The sequence below is a fragment of the Vitis riparia genome, chromosome 12 (genome assembly GCF_004353265.1).
Source record: "Vitis riparia cultivar Riparia Gloire de Montpellier isolate 1030 chromosome 12, EGFV_Vit.rip_1.0, whole genome shotgun sequence".
Classification (NCBI taxonomy): Eukaryota; Viridiplantae; Streptophyta; class Magnoliopsida; order Vitales; family Vitaceae; genus Vitis; species Vitis riparia.
In genome coordinates, this window is record NC_048442.1 from 21,227,020 (window position 1) to 21,250,203 (window position 23,184).

The 23,184-nt window shown below is 32.9% G+C and overlaps 1 protein-coding gene and 2 pseudogenes across 1 annotated transcript; all 3 read right to left on the reverse strand.

The window, feature by feature from the left end:
* Positions 1–428: 428 nt before the first annotated feature.
* LOC117926375 lies at positions 429–1,093 on the reverse strand (annotated as a pseudogene).
* A 7,188-nt stretch (positions 1,094–8,281) lies between these two features.
* On the reverse strand, positions 8,282–10,825 carry LOC117926106 (annotated as a pseudogene).
* Positions 10,826–14,979: 4,154 nt separating this feature from the next.
* On the reverse strand, positions 14,980–17,586 carry LOC117926107 (G-type lectin S-receptor-like serine/threonine-protein kinase SD2-5). Its single transcript, XM_034845186.1, has one exon. The coding sequence runs from the start codon at positions 17,584–17,586 to the stop codon at positions 15,049–15,051; it is 2,538 nt and encodes an 845-aa protein (XP_034701077.1). The 3' UTR covers positions 14,980–15,048.
* Positions 17,587–23,184: the final 5,598 nt, after the last annotated feature.

A 23,184-nucleotide genomic window follows, 5' to 3' on the forward strand; every position in this document is an offset into this window, starting at 1 on the left:
AAAAGAAGAATGTAATTCATCGCATTCTTTACATCACCCTAAAGTCTTGTAGAACACTTGCATTTCTTAAGGTACAGATTTACAACATCTCCAAGGAAAAGAAAATTTGCTTCATTATTGGTGAAGCTTTTTGATCTTACAAATATTAATTTCACTATTTCTAATATTAAGAGAGTTTTAAACCAAGGCCCTCTTCTCACCTTGGAAAAAGCTAAAACAATGGAGACCCAAAACCCAGGAATTTTGGCCTACACTGACAATACAAACTAAAATTACAATGAAACTTCATAGAGGAGGGACTCCCTTTCACCTGGGTCCTGACAAAGTGGATGGCAGTAATGGAGGAGTAGCACTAGCAGCCTTGTACCCCTGGGCCAGAGATTTTCCTGATAATGGTGAATATGAAAAGCTGTAATCCAAGTTAATTTCTACTCCAAAACCTTCACCACCGCAGACATGGAAGGCCTCTTGGCATAATCACTTTGCAGGCACCAGGCAGCCACCCTCATCATTTCCACTACTTCCTCTCCATGTTCTTGCATGTCCTCACTGTGTTTATCAATTATATCCGCCAGTTGCTCCTCTTCTGCCTTTCTCTTGAATATGCGTAGTAAATTCATGTCTTCTTCCAGCCGGGATCGATCTATGTTTCTTCGCCCACACAGAATTTCCAATACCAACACACCAAAGCTGTAAACATCCACTTTCTCTGTGATGACTGAGCTCAACCATTCTGGAGCTAAGTACCCTGGTGTTCCTGTCATTATTGTTACAACTTGGCATTGATCCTTGTCAATGATCTTTGACAATCCAAAATCAGAAACTTTTGCTCTGAAATGTTTATCCAAGAGGATGTTTTGAGGCTTAATGTCCAAGTGAAATATCTTCTGCCTGCATTCTTCGTGGAGATGGCCAGTCCTTTGGCTATGTCAAGTGTGATCTTCTTCCTTAATTGCCGACCAAGAGTAAGGTCCTTGTTTCTGTGGAAGATCAATTTATCCAAGGATCCATGGCACATGTGCTCATAGACTAATAGCCTATGTGATTTTTCGGCACAAAATCCAATCATTCTTACCCAATTGACATGGTGAATGTTGCCTGTTGAGACATCATGTTTCCAACATCCCCTGTTTTGGTCTGCACTTTAAGAAACAAAGATGTGCCATAATTGTATGTTCCCTCCATTTTCTGGAGTGAAAAGACTTCGGATGGCAAGCAGCAATGCCCAATTGAAGCATTTGAATTGTACTTAAACAGAGCAGCTTTGCATGAGCATGCCCTGTTTTTTTCCCAATCATGTTTCCAACATCCCCTGTTTTGGTCTGCACTTTAAGAAACAAAGATGTGCCCTAAGGGGAGAATTGTGTTTTGGCCTAGCTGGGCCCAAAAATTAACATTTGGTCCTCCAACCACCCATATTTAAGCCCAAGACCCAAATAAAGTATGAAAATTAAGATGAAGGATATTGTCTTTCATTAATTCCTAAAATACCCTTATCCCTTATATGCTTACAAGTGAGTGTGAATTTTAATTTTTTTTTTGTGTTTTTTTTCCTTTTCTATTCCCTATTAAATATTACTCATTTCTAACTTTTTTTTTCTTTTTTATTCCAATATATATTTCTATTTTATGTCAAATAAAAAGCAATAATATTTTTTTATTTTTCATTTTTAAAGATATTGAATCTTTTTGCTCTTATTAAAAGCAATGATAAAAATTTTGGGATTTTTCATTCAAATATTTTTTTATCTTTTTGTATTTATCTTTTAGTTTAATTTTAATTTTTTATTTTAAATTTATATTACCCTTTCATCTATATTTTTCTCTTATTTTTAATTATTTTTTATATTTTCTACATTAACCATATTTTAAAAAATTTTAAAATTAACTATCACTTCACTTTATTATATATATATAGCTTTTTTAATTTTTAATGTTTTTATTTTAAAATTTTTAAAAAGATAAATTTGTTGAAAAAAAATAACTAAGATATGAAGTTCTAATATTATATTAATAATTTTTCTTATCTAGATAGATTAATGTAAAGTATTTTGACCCACAACAAGAAAATTGTCAATATAATTTTTTAATTAAACTTTAAAAATTAAGTTTCAAATAAAATATATTATATAAAATTTTATCTAAAAATTATTGAAAGCGGTATTTAATTTTTTTATTTATTGACTTTCAAACTTATCTAATTTTTTACTTGAAATGTAATAGAACATGTTTACAAAAAAAATAAAAAATAAAAATTAGTTTTTCATTTTTTAAATAAATGAGTATAAATATATTAAAAGAATTAAAGATAATCTAAGTAAAAATTTTGATAAATATGATTATAATTTTAAATATAGATTCATTTGGATAAAATTTCACAAAAAAAAAATAGTGAAAAGAAAGAACATTGCTAAAACTACAAAAACAAACTATGCAATTACAAAATTTTGATAATGAAATTTAAAAATAAAATTCAAAACAATTCTTGAGTGAGAGAATTTGAGTGAGGGAAAAATCTTTGAGTGGAAAAAAATAGGAAAGTTTTTTAAAATCACTTGAAATCCATAACAAAAAGTAATCTTGTACACCCTTGTACAATTAATAAATTTGTCTTGTACAGTTAGTGTAAAACTCTTGTACAATAACTCAAATAACTCAAAATTTTATTTCTTATGTGTTAATTTTTGTAGGAAATGTCTTAATGAAATAGTTTGGTAAAAAAAAGAAAAAAAAAACTATCAATAATCGTCTTAATATCAAATTCAAGTTGTTTAAAAATCGTACAAAACCTATTAGGAGCCTTATACACCCTTATACACTTAGCACATTTCCCTTGTACAATTAGTGTAATACCCTTGTACAATAACACAAATTTCATATTTGTCATAACTTAAACGTATTTTCAAAAAGAGACAATATAGAAAATAAAAATAAATAAAAATAAAAATTAGAAAAATATTTTAAAACCAAACTCAAATATAATCTATATAATTTTTAGTTATTTGTTTTCATCTAAAGCAAGTAAATATACCTTTCAACCCTTTTTATATAAAAATAAATAAATAAATCTCTACTATATATTGATATAATCCACTTCTAAAATTAGGTCATATGAAAACATTTTAATTAAGTACTTAAAATAAAAACTCTCCATCCATCATCATTTTAATCGAGTACTTAAAATAAAAACTCTCAATCCATCCACTTTCTTTATTTTTCTTTTTTTTATTTTAATAAATTTTCAATTAATTCAAATCATTAAAAAAAAATCCTTAATAAACAAATTTGTAGCATTTCATATAACTTATTACTAAAAGTCATGTTCAAAAAGTTATTAAAATAAGGAAGGAAGAAGATTAAAAAAAAAAAATTGAACTTTTTATTTTATAATAGTAAAAAAAAACTTTAAAATACTTTTTAGTATAAAAAAAAATTAAAATAGTGAATATATTTATTTTAAATGGTATTTTAATCATTAAATTATTTACTTCTAAAATGTAAACTATAAAAATAAATATAAAAGATAATTTTTATTTATTTAAATTAATATTTTTTTAGAAAATATTTTCCAAAATAGTCTTTGAATCGTTAATATAATTTTTTTTTAATTTAAAAATAAAAAATAATGTAATTTTTCAATTATTTATAAAAGAGTTTAAAAAAAATGAAAAATCCAAAAATGGTTAAATAAGATAGAAGAGTGGCAAGTAGTAGAATAAAGATAAAAATGAGTCAAGTGGGTATTTTTGTCAATTACTATCTCGTATCCTTGAGCTTAAATATGGATGGTTGGAGGACCAAATGTTAATTTTTTGGCCCAGCTGGTCCCAAAACACAATTCTCCCTGCCATAATCGGATGTTCCATCTATTTTCTGGAGTGAAAGGACTTCGGATAGCAGGCAGCAATGCCCAATTGAAGCATTTGAATTGTACTTAAACAGAGCAGCTTTGCATGAACAGTTTTTCAGGCAGGCCTGCTTGCAGATCTGTACATCTGTATTCTGAATGTCCACACTAAAAGGGAAGTAATCTGTGTTTTGAAGCTCAAGAAGGGTGTGGTATTGAGACAGGTGGCAAGAAATGGGTGGAAATGCAGAGCAGCCCAGGTTGGGTTGCTTTTCATTTATTGTCCTAAAGTAGGACGTTCCATTAGTAGATGCTGGGGGACAGGAGGACTGCCCTTGTGAGCAGATACCATATCTCCCGCATGCTAATGGGCATCCACACTCGTCTTTATTTCCTTTCAGAAGATCAGCCACCTCCTTCCAGGTAGTTTCTTTCCACTGATAAACCCGCAAATAACTCAATTGTTTCCAGCATCATCATAAGTGGGCAGGTAGAGGCTTCCGTTATTGTGAAAGATAAAAGCTTCTCCATTACTGTTGGAACCTCCACTCTTGAATTCGTAATAGAGCTGCGGAGGATTAGACTCTATCTGAGCAGCAAATCCGTGAGTTATAGGCAAAATTGAAAGCAAACCTTCCGTCAAATTTGAATCCGACATACTAGCCGTCAGCTTCACCCCATCATGCAACCATTGATCCACAACCAAAGAGTCAGTTGGGTGATGGAAAGACTCCCACACGGCAGAGTTTTCTGTGTTGAAGAGCACAAGGTCTCCAGTTTCAGTCAAGTTCAAGCCTGAAACATTCTTTCCAGATGTGTCTGTGGACCTGATCAAATCTCCTTGTTCAGTGAGTTCCAGAGTAGCATTAAGTTTGAGCGGACTATTTCTATTAGCAGACCACACAAGTCGAGGGTAGTCTTCATCTTGGAAGATGAAGACTGCAAAGAGGCATGAATTGCTCTCAAAGTGGCAGCAGAAGCCACAGAAGAGACCTGAGCCACTGGTTTCTTTAACAAGGATGGGCTTCGTGGTTACCCAGTCTATGGATTTTGCCCAGTGTCCCATGCTGTTAGCCCATGAGCTGGAGAGATTTGCAGAACTTGGATATTGTTGGGAAAGTTGGGTTTTGGCGTATATTGAGGGAAAAGAAGAGGTCATGAGAAAAGAGAAGACAAGAAAACTACAACACTCCACCCAGTATTCATTGTTTTATCTTTTTCACATTAGAATTCAATATAAACTAAATTAATTATCACCAATAATCAAATAAAGATGAAAATAGATATTTCATGAAATCATTTTCTTAATCTAACCTTAATTTTTTTTTATGCCTATATAAGTTATTTATATATATATAATCATTATAAATAACATCAAGCCAAAGTTTAGTATTGAAACACAAATATTTATTATGAAACTTACAAGTTAAAATAGTAAAATTTGAAAAAAAAAAATTAAAAATTAAAAAGGAAATACAGAGTTATTGAAAGTTTGTTCTTGATTCATAGAACTGCCTTAACGGGAGGGAGGTGCGTGTGAATAAATAATCTAAGCTTTATGTATCATTATTAAAACTTTTATACCAATTTTCTTATGCGAACATAAAAAAGATCAATCAACACTAGAACTCTATAGATGTAAAAACTTCATATGTCAAGTGATCAAAGGACAAATTTATTAAATTTGAAAAGAAAGTATACAATTTTATTTGAACCAGACACACCTACTCTCATGGGTTTTATAAATAGCATCTACACTCTTCTTTTTCCAAAATCATTTCATGTAAATCAATTTTTTATAACAATTTTTAAAATTTATTCTTTATTATTTTGTAAAACAAAACCATTTTTGAAAATATGAATATTTTTAACCTATATTTTAAAAATAATTTTTACATATAATACTTATTTTCAATCATTTTGTGTACTTATATGATTATTTTTTCAAAATAGTACTTAAAATATAAATAAAATTAATCAAAAGATGTGATAAACAGGAATAAGAATTATTTTGAATAAACAGGGTAAGGTTAGGATAAGGCATACCCGTCCCAAACTTGCGTCGTTGTAATTCCCAAAGTGGGATAAGACTTTAACATACCCATAACCTCCATTGTAAAGTTCAATATGACAGCATCACCCTATCTTAAAGATGGGTGAAATTACCCTATAAAAAATATTGAATTTCACTTATGATCTTCAAAATAGAACTTTCCATTTAATAATATTGATATAAGTGATATTAGGTATCCCCTTGACTTAAATATGTTAATACAAGTGCTTAGAGTAGTCTCTTTTATCATAATTTAGGTAGTCAAAGAAATGGTATGTCAACTTTGTTCTATATTATAACAAAGACTACAAGTTTGATCGCATAAAATTCCCACTTAGTAACAAATTCTAGACTTGTCTAAAGTAAGCTAAATTTTTTATAATTCTAGGATACTATTGTTAGTTCAAACATAATATTGAGAGCATTATATTTTAGTATTTATGCTAGAGTTATGACAATTGAATATTCATGATCATATATGAGTGTCTCATATATTTGTTTTAAAAAAGTTGTATGGCCAATTAGTTGTTATTCTAACCCAAAACAAATCAATTAAACCTAATTGTGTGGATTGGAAGAGAAGCATATATATAGTTTTCACTACAAAGCCACTCAAATGGGTTAGTCTTGATCTAGCACCTAAGCCAACTTCATGACCTCAAAGTGGAAGAGGGATGATGAGATGACAAAGTGTAATACCTTGAGGTCACTCAAAAGTATGTTGCTGCAACAACACTAGTCCTATGCCACTGCATTTGACATCTTTTATAACTTGCATGAGATTTTGAAGGACAAGGAACAAGTTAATTGACAGGTCACCTTGAAAACCATTCAAAAAATATAGATTTTTTTAAAGAACTTTTATAAAATAAATCAAGAAACATTGTTAAAATTTCAAAATTGCCCTATCAAGCCTTTTCTCTCCGACCAACTAATCTATTTGTTTGTTTGTTTTTGACCTTGAGATGACAATTGAAGATAAATTCATAATGGTTATCAAATTCACACAAGATTTATGAATATGGCACATTATTTTTCATTTTTCTTTATTTTACCTATAAAATAATACACATTTTTTTTAATATGTTAGTTACACATTATTATAAAATCTTTTTAATTTCATTTTTTTCATAATTATTCATTTTAATTATTTATAGATGCTTTAAAAATAATAATAATAATATATGACAAATAATTAATGAGAAAAATTAATATAAAAATAAATATATAATGAACAAATTTAGAGGTTTAGAACATAAGATTTTTATATATTCATGTTAAATAAAATATTTATTTATTTGATAAATCTTATCATATAAAGATTAAATAGAAATATCTTTGTCATATTATTTAATTGTTTATTTTTAAAATTTTTAAATTTTCATGTGAAAATCAATTAAACTAGTTATCATGATTTTTAACTTTTTGCTTATGATTCTTACTTAATTGTAATTTAAACTTTTTTTTCTTAGTTAAAATATTTAATGTTTTTAATTCAAGAAGATAAACTTAGTTGTGGTTTTAACATTCTGTTTTTTAAAAAATTTTAAATTTTAATTTATAAAAAATAAAAAATAAAAACTTGTTTTTAATCATTTATATTAATTTTATATAAAATCAAATGTATATATTTATTAAAAAAACCTTATTTAGTCATTTATGTTAATTTTATTAAAAATTAAAATTTTTGCATATCAAAATGGTACATTAATAAACATAACTTTTGGAAAAAAGGTATATTTTTTTATAAAAAAAAAAAAATACCACTCAAAGTGATACTTTTAATACATTTCAATATTACTTTTTTTTTATTTATAAAAGGCGGTATTTTTTTTATTTATAAACAAGTGGTACCATTTTTCCAAAGATGTATAAAAAATCATTATAGCTAAGGAGGTAAATCCTCTTTTTGAATGCGTTACCAAGTAAGTCAAAATTGCAATCATGATGTTAATTCATCATTTTTATTTATTTTTCCACTCCTTGGAACAGTTGGTCAAGGGTGAAGTGGGGCCAAAGGGAGTAATGGCCTTGGAGAATGCGGACAATGTGCTGCTGCCACTCGTCTTTGCAATCACCTTGTTTACTTTTGACTCGTGGGACTTGGGTTCCACAATTCCTTGGGATTCACTTGGATAAAAGTTATCGATAAAAATAATAAAATATTAAAACCACAAAAGATTATTGAATTCAAAAGGAAGAAGGTGAAAATAAGATTTTTAAAATTTTCAGTTATAATTAAATAAAGATTAACAACTTGTGTGATAGTGATTTTTCAAATATTAAAAATATTAAAAACGTTTTATTAAATCATCCCAAACATACTCTAAATAACAATTTTTTCATTAGAGTTACAGTCAGGTAGTTAGGTGGGTTGAGGTTTACCTTGGTCCTGATAAAGCTGATGGCATAATGAGAGTAGCAGCAGCAACCTTGTGAGCAATGCCCCTAGGTAATGGTGAGTGCGAAAAGTTGTAATCCAGGTCATCTTCAACATCAACCAAACCCTCCAAAGCCTTCACCACCACGGACATGGAAGGCCTCTTGGCATAATCATGTTGTAGGCACCATGCAGCAACCTTCATCAGCTCCATAACTTCTGCTCCATGTCTTTGCATATCCTCACTGTTTTTATCAACCATATCCAACACTTGTCCTTCATTTGCCTTCCTTCTGAAAATACCGAGTAAATGCATATCTTCTTCAGGTTGAGATCGGTCTACATTTCTTCGCCCACACAGAATTTCTAACAACACAACGCCAAAGCTGTAGACGTCCACTTTTTCTGTGATAACTGAGCTCAACCATTCGGGAGCCAAATAACCCGGGGTCCCCCTCATTGTTGTTACAACTTGGCTTTGGTCCTTGTCAATCAGTTTTGACAGTCCGAAATCGGAAACTTTTGCATTCGAGTGTTCATCCAAAAGGATGTTTTGGGGTTTGATATCCAAGTGAAATATCTTCTGCCTGCATTCTTCATGGAGATAGGCTAGTCCCTTCGCTATGTCAAGGATGATCTTTCTTCTGGATTCCCAACCAAGAGAAAGATGTTGGTTTTTGTCGAAGATCCATTTATCCAAGGACCCATTACACATGTACTCATAGACCAAGAGCCTATGTGATTTTTCAGCACAAAATCCAATCAGTCTTACCAAATTGACATGGTGAATGCTGCCTATCGTCTCAACTTCAGCTGAGAATGATTTCTTTACTTGAGCTAAACCTTCAAGATGCTTCACTGCAACTTTGACACCGTTGCTCAAAGTGCCTTCATAGACTGACCCGAATCCTCCTTCCCCAAGCTTGCAACTAAAGTTTCGGGTTGTAGCTTTCAAGTGTTCGAAGGAGAATCTAGTGGGCATTCCTGATACCTGATCTAGGTAATCCTCCTCAACTTCAATAGAATTCTTTTTCTTTCTGCAGAGAAAGAAGCAAGGGGTAATAAAAATAAAGACACCAAAGAAAGCTGCAAGACTTGATACGACTATAACTCCAGCATGCCCTTTTTTCTTCTGAATTATGTTTCCAACGGGCTCCCTTATCCTTTCAATAGGAGAAATCGCCACTTTAAGGAACGTGGATGAGTTAATATCACCCCGATCAGTGGTCATCAATGAAAAGACCTCAGATAGAAAGCAGCAATCCCCATGTAAAGGATCGTCTGTATATTGAAAAACAGCAGCTTTGCATGAACAGTTGTTCAAACAGGCCTGCTTGCAATTTTCTACATTTGTACTGCTAATGTCAGAACTGAAGGCAAAGTAACCTACGTGTTGAAGCTCAAGAAGATGATGATATTGAGAAGGGCCGCAAGCAATGGGTTTAGTGGCATAGCATCCATGACTGGGTAGCCTGTCATCTACTGGCCTGAAATAGTTTGTTCCATTAGGAGATCGGGGACAGCTACACTGTCTTTCTGAGCAAATACCATATTTCCCGCACACCAGCGGGTATTGACAATCATCTACATCACTTAGATCATTTGGAAATGATGACCATTCAAGAAGATCAGCCACCTCCTCCCAGTCAGATTCTTTCCATCCGTAGGCTCTCAAATGACCATCCGGCCCCAGTTTGATGAACTGAGCAGACAAGTCTTTAGGAATGGAAATCCTTGAATCTGGATAGTTTGGGCCAGCACCATGTACGAACACATCGAGGCTTTAATTCCCGAGTAAGATATAATTTTGTTTTGTTTTACCTTTTGTGTCTGTATCCCAGCCCTCAAGACGATAATAGAATTGAGGAGGATTGGACTCTACATAAGCTACCAGAGCTTGATTCGTAACCGAAAGTGATAACAGACCTTCAGTCCAGTTATCTGTGGCTAAGCTGGCTGTAAGCTTCTTCCCTGAAACCATCTTTTGGCCGTGAAGTAAAGCATCAGTGGGGTGGTCAAAAGACTGCCAAACCGTAGCATTGTTTGCGTCAAAGAGGACTACATCTCCGGCTTCAGTCAATTTTAAGCCTGAAACACTCTTTCCTGTTGTGTTTGTGGACTAAACAAATTTGCCATCAGCATCCTTCAAGATCAAGTCTCCTCCTCCAGTTAGCTGTAAAGTAGCATTTACCCGGACAGGAGTGTTCCGATTAGCAGACCACACTAGTCTTGGATACCCTATAGAAGAGGAATGAGATGCGAGGTGGTAGATGACAACAGCCAAGAGGCATTCATCTGTTGAATTGCGGCAGTAGAATCCAAAGCAGAATCCTACACTCTTACTTTTGTTGCCAAGAATGGGCTGCACAGTGACTGCCTCATCCGAGTAATATATAATTTCTTGATTAACGTTAATCCATGAACTGGAAAGACGTGCAATATTAGGATAATCGTCCGAATCTTGGGTAGCGCCATGAAAAAGAGAAATGAATGCGAGGAGGGAAAGAGCAGCAACAACACAAGACTCCAGTCCATGGCAGGCCATTGCTTTTCCTGATAATTAAGAAGCTGGATTTTAGATTTCTACCCACACAACATTGAAGGAAAGCAACAGGAGATAAAGAAAATGCATGAACTACTTCGAAATATATAACATAGTGGAAATCTTAAGGTCAAGTCAAAGCTTCAATAATCTAGAAAAGATTCTCCGTCTCTCTCTATATACATTTGAAAAAAAAAAAATTATTTATTTAAACATAAACGAAAAAAATATGTTTGATAATATATTTAGTTATGTACGTACAAATTATTACGGGAAGCTTCTGTTAAAGTACAAAAGTTTTTCGTGGACATATTTTGTTAGTCTTCTTTTGAGTGGATTTAGGGTGGAATTGACTTGATTGTTTTCCTTAGTCAGATTTTTTTATTTTGTCTACTCACGAAAGGTCATATGATGGATGTATATGGTTCTAGTTGGTCAACATATGTATGGGTTATGCTTTGGTACCGAAATACCATCATTGGTACCATACCCACAATCTTAAACCAGTGGCAATATGCCACATGTTAGAGTCGGTTGAATAAAAAAAATAAAAAATAAAAACCTTACTCTACAGGTCAACCACCTATACCAAGAAAAGAATCCAATGCAACACAAAAAATTTAAATCTTTACAACATCCACTTATATAATTGAAGGAATTATTTTATGTATTGAATAATTTGTAAAAATAAAAATCATTTGAATGGTAAATTACAATTTATTTATTTTTGTAATATAAAGTGATATACCCAAGACGAAAAAAAATAAAATAAAATAAACCAAATATTCTAAAATAAAATAATTTGGTGATATAATTAATAAATTAAGAAAAGGTAAATTTATTTTATTTTAATTTCAAATTATTTGTTGAAAAAATTGGATGAATATTTGAAGTGTAAAAAGCGATACAATTGGTTTATGAAGTGCAAAAAAATTGAATAATTTCAATGAATAGTAAGTGAAATGAGAATTTTTTTTTATTTTTAAAAAGGAGGAAAATAAAAATAAATTTAAATAAATATACATTATTTTAAAATAATATATATAAAATATTTTCAGTTGTGCTTGCAATATGCATTACAAACAAATTTTCATGTTAACATGCAAATTATTTTATATATATTAACATTTTTTTTTTCTATGGTCCTCATATTCTCGACTGCAGGCATCACAAGGTTGGCATTAAATAGGTGGTTGGATGGTTGGCGAAGGCAATAACTGCCATACAAATTATTGGTGTCAGCTAACCTAATAAGGGTATCTTTCTACCTATTTTTTAAAACAATTTTGAAAATTAATTTCTGATAAGAGATTTTAAAAATTATTCTCTAATTTTTGTAAAACAAAAATTTGTTTGAAAATCTAAAATATTTTAATTTATTTTTAATATTTTTAAACATATTTTAAAAATAATTTTTATATCTAATGTTTTATTTTTAATTATTCTATACGTTTGTATAATTATTTTTTAAAATGATCATATAATAAATTAAACAAGTGAAAACAATCTTATATGAAAACATCCTACTTTTTGTAATAAAAAAATTGAAAATAAAAAATAGTTTTTTATCATCAAAAGTGTTTTCTATGTTTTTTGTTTTGGAAAATAAAAAACTATTTTAAAAACTAATTTCCAAATAGACCGAAGTATTGTTTTAAAAAACACTTTTTTTTTATAAGAATAAAAAACCAAGAAAATATGTTTTGTAATAATAAAAAAATAATTCTCTATTCTCAAAAATCGAAAGTAGGGAACATCTTTTAATTATTTTCAATTGCTTTATTTTTTTAACTGTTGTTTTAAAAAAAGTAATTATATAAATATAAAAAATGATTAAAACTAAAATAATAAATATAAAATTTATTTTTAAAATACATTTAGAAAAGAAAACATATTAAACATTTGAGGTTATTAAACAAATAATTTTACTATAAAATATTAGAGAATAATTTTTAAAAACAATTTTTTAAAATTATTTTAAAAAATAGTTACCATACATAATCTTAATAACTTATTCGATGCGTTTTATTGAATAAGTTAGGGACTTCTTTCTTTATCTTTTTTCTTTTTCTTTTTTTCAAAAAGATCATATATATCTTAAACCAAAAAAACAAAATACACTAAAGTGTTTTTTGAAAACATAATTGAAAATAATAGAATGACTATTTTAAAAAATAATAGGTTAAATATGAAGAAGAATTGAAAATAAAATATTACATATAAAATTTATTTTTAAAAAATATTTGAAAATATAAAAAATGGGTTAAAAATATTATAAGCTCTCAAATAAACTTTTGTTTCAAAAAAACAAATCATAAAATTGTTTTTGAAAACAATTCTACCTTTCCTATCCCATTTCGTTTTATTTTCATTCATTACATCATTTTCCCTAATTTAAATTCAAAAAAAAAAAAAATAACACCATCCTACAACCCTAAAAAGAAAGCAACAAGCAATTCTAAGTCATGATCTTTTACTTTCATCTTCAGTGATGATTCTCCAATATTGAACCTTGGAACAACAATGTAATGCAAAATATGAAAGTTCAATGATTTTCATCTACATATGACTACTATGCATCCAGAATCACAATGGTGTTCCCCCAAGAGAAACTTTTAGGTTTCATGAATTTGTGAAAGCTTCTTTACCTTGGCCCTGATAAAACTGATGCCAGTAATGGAGTAGCACTAGAACTGGCAGCACCTTCCTTGGGACCAACCACTGGTAAGGGTCCAGGCAGTGGCAAAGGTGAGAAGCTATAATCCAGGTTCTCATCAACATCGACCAAACCCTCCAGAGCTTTCACTACCACGGACATGGAAGGTCTCTTAGCAAAATCACATTGTAGGCACCATGCACCCACTCTCATCATCTTCACTACTTCTGTTCCATGTAAATGCATCCCCTCAGTACTGTGTTTATCAACCATGTCCAAAAGCTGCTTCTCTTGGGCCTTCCTCTTGAAATCCTCAGGCTGAGACAGGTCTACGTTTTTTCGTCCGCACAAGATTTCCATGCCAATACCATGACACCAAATCTATAAACATCCACTTTTTCTGTGATTACTGCACTCAACCACTCAGGAGCTAAATAACCAGGTGTTCCCCTCATTATTGTTACAACTTGACTTTGGTCCCTGTCTATAAGCTTGGATAAGCCAAAATCAGAAACTTTTGCATTGATTTTTGTTTTTTCATGGCCCATTCCACCACTCGTGTTTTGTTGACTGAATATGAATTTATGACACAAGGAGAATGAAATTTCAGGGAAAGAAATGATGCTCAAGAAAGTTATAAATAGGGCATTGAACTGTAGGCTTGTTGGGAGATATGTTTTATTTTTCACTTATATTTAATTTCATTTCTAATGATTACTATAAATTATATATATATATATATATATATATATATATATATATATATATATATATACTTACTAGGTGTATGCATAATTGAACACTTGATAGTTTAGAAATTTTGTTCTAATGAAAGAAATCAACAATTCTGTTTTAATAAAATATTAGTTCAAAAATTCTTTTTAATAAAAGTAAGTTTTCATAAAAATTCATAAAAGTGTTTTTAGGAAAATCTAGAAATTTTTTTAATAAAATTCAATTTTTTTTTTTAATAATAATTGTCTGAAAATTTAATTGTTTAATAAAAATTGTTCAAAAAATTTATTTTTAAATAAAATTACTCAAAAGGTTATTTTTTAAATAAAATTGTCCAAATTTTTTTTATATATATAAATTATATTTCCTTCATTTGAATGAGATTACACGTAATTTTTGTAGATAAATGTATTAAATAATCTTTTAATAAGAATAGAATGAGAAGCATTTTTACAAATTAAAGTTGCAAAAATCTTTTTTTTCAATAAAATTGGATTAAAAATATTTTCATAAATAAAGTTTATAAAGAAATTAATTCTTTTGTAAATAAATTAAATCGAAGTACTCCTGTAACTAAATTTATAACAATTCATTTCTTAACGAGGATAAATCAAAACTATTTTCTTGTAAATAAATTTTATTTTTTTTTGGCATATAAATTATTTTTAATAAATTCTTTTAGCAACAATAAGTGTAAATAACTTTTGTGGAAATTGAATACAAATAAAATTTAATCAAATCATCTATTGAATACATATGACTACTATGCATCCAGAATCGCAATGGTGTACTCCCAAGAGAAATTTTTAAGTCTCATGCATTTGTGAAAGCTTCTTTACCTTGGCCCTGATAAAACAGATGCCAGTAATGGAGTAGTACTAGAACTGGCAACACCTTCCTTGGGACCAACAACTGTTAAGGATCCAGGCAGTGGCAAAGGTGAGAAGCTATAATCCAGGTTCTCATCAACATCGACCAAACCCTCCAGAGCTTTCACTACCATGGACATCGAAGGTCTCTTAGCAAAATCACTTTGTAGGCACCATCCACCCACTCTCATCATCTTCACTACTTCTGTTCCATGTAATTGCATCTCCTCAGTACGGTGTTTATCAACCATGTCCAAAAGCTGCTCCTCTTGTGCCTTCCTCTTGAAAATACTCAGTAAATGCATATCTTCCTCAGGCTGAGACCGGTCTATGTTTTTCCGCCCGCACAAGATTTCCAATACCACAACACCAAAGCTATAAACATCCACTTTTTCTGTGATTACTGCACTCAACCACTCGGGAGCTAAATAACCAGGTGTTCCCCTCATTGTTGTTACAACTTGACTTTGGTCCCTGTCTATAAGTTTGGATAAGCCAAAATCAGAAACTTTTGCATTGAAGTGTTCATCCAAAAGGATGTTTTGGGGCTTAATATCCAAGTGAAATATTTTCTTTGTGCATTCTTCATGGAGGTAGGAGAGTCCCTTGGCTATGTCAAGGATGATCTTTCTTCTGGATTGCCAACCAAGAGCAAGGTCTTGGTTTTTGTGGAAGATCCATCTATCCAAGGATCCGTTGCACATGTACTCATAGACTAAGAGCCTATGTGATTTTTCAGCACAAAATCCAATTAGTTTTACCAAATTGACATGGTGAATGCTGCCTATTGTCTCAACTTCTGCTAAAAATGATTTCTTTACTTGGGCTAAACCTTCAAGTAGCTTCACTGCAACCTCGACACCATTGCCCAATGTGCCTTCATAGACTGACCCAAATCCTCCTTCCCCAAGCTTCCGACTAAAATTTTCAGTTGCAGCTTTCAAGTCTTCATAAGAGAATCTAGTGGGCATTCCTGATACCTGGTCTAGATAATCCTCCTCAACTTCCATGGTATTATTTTTCTTCCTGAAAAGAAACAGGCAAGTGACAATTAAGATAAGCACACCAAAGAAAGCTCCAAGACTCGACCCAATTATGATTGGAACATGCCCTGTTTTCTTCCCAGCTTTGCTTCCAACTTGTTCTGTATTATTTTCAATTGGAGAGTCCACCACTTTAAGAAGTACGGTGGAGTTCACATACGTTTCTTCATATTTCCCATAATTTCTTATAAGTGAAAAAACTTCAGACAATAAGTAGCAATTCCCATTGGAAGAATTCCAATCATATAGAAATCTAGCGCCTTTGCATGAACAGTTCTTCAAGCAAGCCTGTTTGCAATTCTCCATATCTGTATATACAGTATCCTCTCTGAAAGTAGAGTATCTGTAGTTGTCAAGCTCCATAAGACTGTAATATTGGGAAGATGAGCAAGAAATGGAAGTGATTTCAGAACATCCCAGATTGAGTAGCCGATCATCTACTGGCCTGAAGTACTTTGCCGCATTACTTGAATCTCCAGGACAGCTGCACTGGTCGTCTGAACAAATTCCATATTTTCCACAGGACAATGGATATTCACAATTGCCTTCATTGGTTTTCAGGAGATCAGCTACTTCCTTCCATTCAGATTCTCTCCACTCATAAACTCTCAAATGACCATCGGGGTCCAACTTCATGAACTGAGAAGATAATGCTGCAGGAATCGAAATCACTGAATCTGTATCATTTGGCGCAGCAGTAAGTATGAACAGAGCAAGGCCTTCATTCCTGAATTGAATATAACTTGGTTCTGTATTGTTTTTCATGCCTCTAACAGTCTTGTTATAATAGAACTGTGGAGGACTAGAGTCAACATAAGCTACCATACCTTCATTAGTAACCAAAAGTGAAGGCAAACCTTCACTCCAATTTGATGAAGATACACTTGCTGTCAGCTCCTTCCCTGAAACCAACTTTTGGCTGGGAACTAAACAGTCTGTCGGGTAATCAAAAGACTGCCAAACGGTATTGTTATTTTGGTCAAAGAGCACAAGGTTGCCTGCTTCAGTTAAGTTTAATCCTGCAATAGATTTGCCACTTGTGTTTGTAGACCAAATCAGGGTGCCATCAGCATCTTCTAAGGTCAAATCTCCTACTTCAGTAAGTTCCAGGGTAGAAGTAGCATTAATTCTGAACGGATTGTTTCGATTAGCAGACCACACAAGTTCTGGTAAATCTATGTTTTGGAAGATAAGGACACCAAAGAAGCAACCGTCGCTCCCAATGTAGCAGTAGAAGCCACAGATGAAACCTGAGCCAATGCTTTCTCTAAGAAGGATGGGCTGTGGAACAGCATACTCTGAGGAATTTGTTGATATCACCTCCCCAATTTTGTTGGTCCATGAACTAGAGAGGTTTGCATTACTTGGATATCGGATATATTGAGCATCGGTTAGTTGGAAACAAGAGATCATTAGAAGAGAAAAAAGAAGAGCAAAAACAGAAGAGGACTCCAGGCCCATGGCCTCCTCAGATTAGGAAGTTTTAGATTCTCCTTAAGACAAGTGAAAGAGAAGGAAGAGGATCAAGAGATGATCTAGTATGAAAGGACATAATAGAATTGGGAACCAAGGCCAAGCAGGGTTCGAAATATTGCCACTCGCCGTGACGAGTCCGATACCAGATGCGATCCTATGCACAAACTCGGCACTAAATCGGCGAGAATCGGTTGAATCGGCTGAGATTTCGAGTTAACTCGGTCGGTTAAATTACAGAAATTTTTCCGAGTCAAAAAGGAGAGTTTTTATTCTTTAAATCACAACAGAGTATCAGAAAATTTTCATAAAAATCAAAGATTCCCCTTCAAACTTTCAGCCCATCAATCCCGTCCACCATGATGAAGATCAAAGAAGAAGAAGAAGAAATCAAATTAAACCCCACCTGTGACTCTTTTTTGGAAGTCTATGAGAAGAGAAACCACCAAAGGAGCGAGGGCATTCACTTACCAAACCACAATCGAGTACGGTGGACTGCAGGACTGATACTTTCGCCGGTGAGGTCGGCGACCATGGTTCAAAGTAGTGGGTCTAGCGGTGGTGGTAAAAGTAAGGTGGGTTTTACAGTCACTGCTTGCTCTCCCCTCCCGTTGCGGGTCTTGACTCTTGCAGTGGTAGCGTGGGTGACTGCTTGCTCTCCTCTCCCATTGTGGGTCTTGGCTCTTTCAGAGGTAGGGTGGGAGCTCAAAGCCTCAAAGATTGGGAAAGTGGGAGTTGGCCAAGTCGAGCTAGGAAAGCAGGGTTAAAGCAACTTCTACTTTTGTGCATTGCCATCTAAATATTCACTCTGAACATTGGCATTGAAATATTCATCCAAAAGGTTGTTTTGAGGTTTGATGTCCTAGTGAAATTTTTTCTGCCTGCATTCTTCATGGAGGGAGGTCTTCTGCATTAGTGTTCAACATTTTTTTTTTCTAGCCAGGCTTGACTAATGAACCCTGCAGGCCAACTAAGTCCAAATTTATGATGAGAAAGTACAGACAATATATTAAAACGGAAAGCTTACAGACGTCATGGCAAATTATAAGTCTTGTTTGGTTCATGAATCAAAATGAATTTCAGAAAATAGTTTTCCTTCATTTCTAAAATGGGAAATAACAAGAACCTTTTAGTTGTTTATCATCTATAGCTATTTACCTGTGCAGAAAAAGAGACAAAACCAAGTAGAACAAACACATTAGGTCTTAGACCTAAAAATCTACAATGGAGCAGAAGGATCAAAATGACATTAACAGTAGAATTTCTTATTTAGCAGAGCTAATTAAGACAGAATGTTATTTTTCTCATTTTTGTGGGAGTCCCATTTCCTGGTCCTGATAGATGTAATGGCGATGCAGGAGAGGCAATAAAGCCATTATTGTCTGTTTCTATTGGTCTTGGTACTGATGAATTAAAGAGATTGCATTCAGGATTATCTTCAACATCAGTCACCCCCTCCGAAACCTTAATCAACACTGACATAGCAGACCTCTTGGCAATATCATTTTGTAAACACCATGCAGCAGGCCTCATCAGTCTCCACTTCTGCTCCTTGTAACTGTATATCCTCACTGTAGTAATAAACAACCCAAATTGGGCTATTAAAGCTTTGGCTGCCCCAATAAGAACTGTCAAAGGCAATCAAGCCCTATCTGTGACTGCTATTACATCGACAAGCATTATTCGGCCAGCCAAACCTATTTTCCTTTCAGCACTGTCAGGTTGCATGAGTTGCACTAATCTGTCAATCCCAAGATCTGCATTTGGATTATTGCTCGGTTCCACGAATTATCTGTACTGAACTGCACAAGGACAATGTCACCCCTCCTAGGATTGAAAGCACCTTTGACAAGGGCTTCTTGAAGGTTCAGAGAAGCAAGCTGCTGCTGAATAGAGGCTACCCTCTGATCTCTGATTGTTTGGACATAAAATCTACCACCACTCTCTGACTATAAGGCCGCCGACTGGTGCAAAATGCGTTCCCTTGCATTATTGATGCTTCCAGTAACCATGTCAGTGCGCTTGAGCTTCTTGCTTCAGAATCTTTCAGGTGTTACAGAACCAGAATTTTCTTATCCATCAGGTGCGTTGCCATCACTTTCAACAGAATCATCTCCAGAAGAAGCTTCTGCAAAACTAAATGTTTTCCTGCCTTAAACCTTTAACGGGACTCCCTTCGATTGGTAAATCGATGAGAGTCATATCAGGGATGTGGAAATCTTCAATATCACAAGATTGATAACCAGATGTGTTGCTACTCTTATCGTTGTTAAGGGTGGTCATTTGCAGTGTGTCAGGGCAATCCTTGCAACCTTGGGAGCTTGGCAAAAGATGGCGAATAGTTAGCAATCATGGGAGAAGCTAATAGCCAGTGTGTGAGCACGGTCAACCTTTCCAGATTTCACGTTTGGAGGCAGGTGACCTGTGGTGCTGGAAGACAAATGCAGATCAGAAGCAACAGCTGACTTTCCAGATCTCAGGCTTGCAACTGAATGCCCTTCAGTAATGGAAGATCAATGAGGATCATATGCACCAGATGGTAAAGGTGAAAATCCTGAACTTGGAATAATGTACCTTCACATATACAGAAAATTTATATTGTTTCTTGTTATTGCTCATCAATGAAAAGATTTGGAATGGTAAATAAGGATCCATGCCAGAAGAAACCCAATCATAAAGGGGGAAAAAGAAGCTTTTCAAGAGCAGTTCTTTAAGCAGGCCTCTCCACCATTTTGTATTCTCATGATCTGAGCTAAAGGTGATAGATCAAAGAGAACTACAAAAATGTGATATTAAGATGCTTCCCAAGTCAGGAGAATAATTTCGCAATACGATCAAGCTGCCTTTCATTTTTTTTAATCTTTAAATAGCTGTCTTATGGGTTCATCCAGGACAAAACAACACAACCCATTTGCGCATATATACCATAATTCCCACAAACCATAGGGTACGTAACGACTGGCTAATGCAGTTGGTTCAGTTGAGAATATGAGCAAAGCTAGTTCATCTTTCATTTGGTCCTTTAGTTCCTTTTGTGTCACTAAATACAGCTTGTAGAGAGTATTGGACTATTGAATCAGCTGCCAAAAACTATGCATGCATAATTTGTCCTCGTCAAGCATGTCTAACCCAACAGAAAGTTTCCAGAAGAGTTTGTTGACCCATCTAAAGTTCCATCTGAGCGCTGCAAGGCCACCAGATTGCTATAATTAGCTGACCAGACTACTATTTGGAATCCAAGAACAGGCAAGTATTGTAAGAATTTCTGTTGAATATTTGAACAAACTAAAGATGTGGAAAGAATAGTTTCCATTGAAGAAGTGGAAGTGAATCATGTTCTGGATGCTCCGTTGACAAGAACACTGATCGATAAGGGAAATTCTCCACAAAGTAATGTGAACAGCTGAGGACTGCTGTCCTCATATACGATAGAGAGGGTCATGATCAGATGATCATGAGACTTGGCATACTTAAGCTGGAAAATTTTGTTACAATAAGCAAAAGAGAAGCCCAAAATATATTCCATTTCTTGCTACTTACTTGGATCTTAACAACTAAGGAGACTTTGAGCTTCTATAAAGTTCAGTCTAGGAAGGTACAAATTCATTCAATTCGAAGTAAGTATGCATGTTTGGTAAAAAAATTTGGAATGACAATTGCATGAAAAAGGGTTAAAAATGACATTGAGAATTGCTTAAAAATTGGTGAAATTGGAAAACACACTTGTTGGACATTCAAATGCCCAAGAGGGATGCTTAAATGCCCTAGAAAGGCTTTCAAACCGCCAAGAGGAGCATTCAAAACATCCCTAGGGGCTTTCAAAAGCTCCACCCCATGTTTGAACATGAACAGTGACCATTTAAATGGTAGACATAAACTACTTTTTGACTCTCTTTTGCCTACATAAGACAAAGAAACTCAAGCAATCCTCCTATACTATTGATATCAACATTTTAGTTGCCATCTTTCTTAATTATCAATGTCCCACAGGCCTGCAACTTGTAAAAAAATTTGCAACAAAATTACATGGCTAGGAGCTACGTTTGGTATTGCTATCAATGGTGTGGTATGTGCCCAATGTGCAAAAATAGTTGGCACTTAAATTTGGAGCAACAGGAAATTGTAGTCCTTTAAAACAAGGACTACTTGACTAAAAAGGGATGAAATCATCCCAAATTTGTAAATATAACCCTTCTCATATTTAAAGTTGAAAAGTAACCCAATTATTATATAAATCCATGTCTTTTAATATTTTTATTATTTACATATAAATTTAAAAATAAAATATTTTCTTTATAAAAAAAAAAATGAGGATATTTTTGTTAAAAATGAGATTTTTTTAGGCTGAAAAAATGTAGAAGGATAGATATAAGAATTAGAGATTATTTTATCCTTTTTAATCAAATACTATAAAAAAAAAAATGATGGAAATAGTTTAAGTATGAAACTATTTGTCACTAATGCTTTTGGGGCACTTTAGTTTTCTCTTTTTTTTAGTCATAATATCATGGTTGCTATTGTTGGTTTTAGTATAAAGTAAGCAATGTTTAAAACCAATATTAACCAATGTTTTTAAAACTGGACCAGTCATTAAACCGAAAAGGTCACCGGTTTATGGTTTATTGATCAGACTGAAGGTTGAACTACGGTCAAACCGGTGACGTCATAAATAATATTTTATATATTATTAAAATTATAAAAAAAATTAAAAATAAAAATAATAAATTCTACCTAAATTTTCTATCAAATTGTAAACAAAAATAACAATTTTAATCACCATTCATCAATAAAAAAATATGTCATCAACCACCATATTAATTTAAAGAATCAAGTCATCAATAATTTAAAAAATAAAAAAATTAAAGAATTTGAAATTTATTATAGAAATTTGTATCATAAATTTACTTTGGAATAAAAAATGATTTAAAATTTAAAATTTAGAATTTTATTTAAAAATAAGAAATTTTAAATTTGTTTAAAAACGGAACACAATGTTTGATTTATTGATTATTTCCAAAAATTTATCTTAATTTGTAATATTTTTAATGATTTTATTAATTTATTTAAACTCCCGATAGTGAGAAGCTTCACAAGACAAGGGGGGTGATTTCAGAACACCCAAGATCAGGTTCCTTATAATTTACTGGCCTGAAATAGCTCGTCTCTCCTTCAGTTGATCTGGGACAACTGCACTGCCCATTTGAGCAAATTCCATATTTCTCGCATATCATGGGGTATTCACAATCATAGTCTCCTAACAAGGGACTCAGCACCACCTTCCACGCGTTTGCATCCCATTGATAAAGTTTCAGCTACCCTTTTGGTTCCAACTTCATGTACATTGCAAATAAATAAAAAGGAAAGCCCCAAATCTTATTCTGATAGGTAGATGATAGAAAGAAGCCTCCGTGATTAAATAGTAGATAACTTTGCATCCCCATATCTTTAGTGTCAGTAAGACGGTAAATGAAATAGTTTTGGGGGGATTCTGTTGATGTTAAGCTAACTAGAGTCAGGTTCTTCCAGCTTCGATGAAGTCAGACGGACTTGTTCCTCACTTTGTGCCCCTTGGAGAGTCCATCCTGC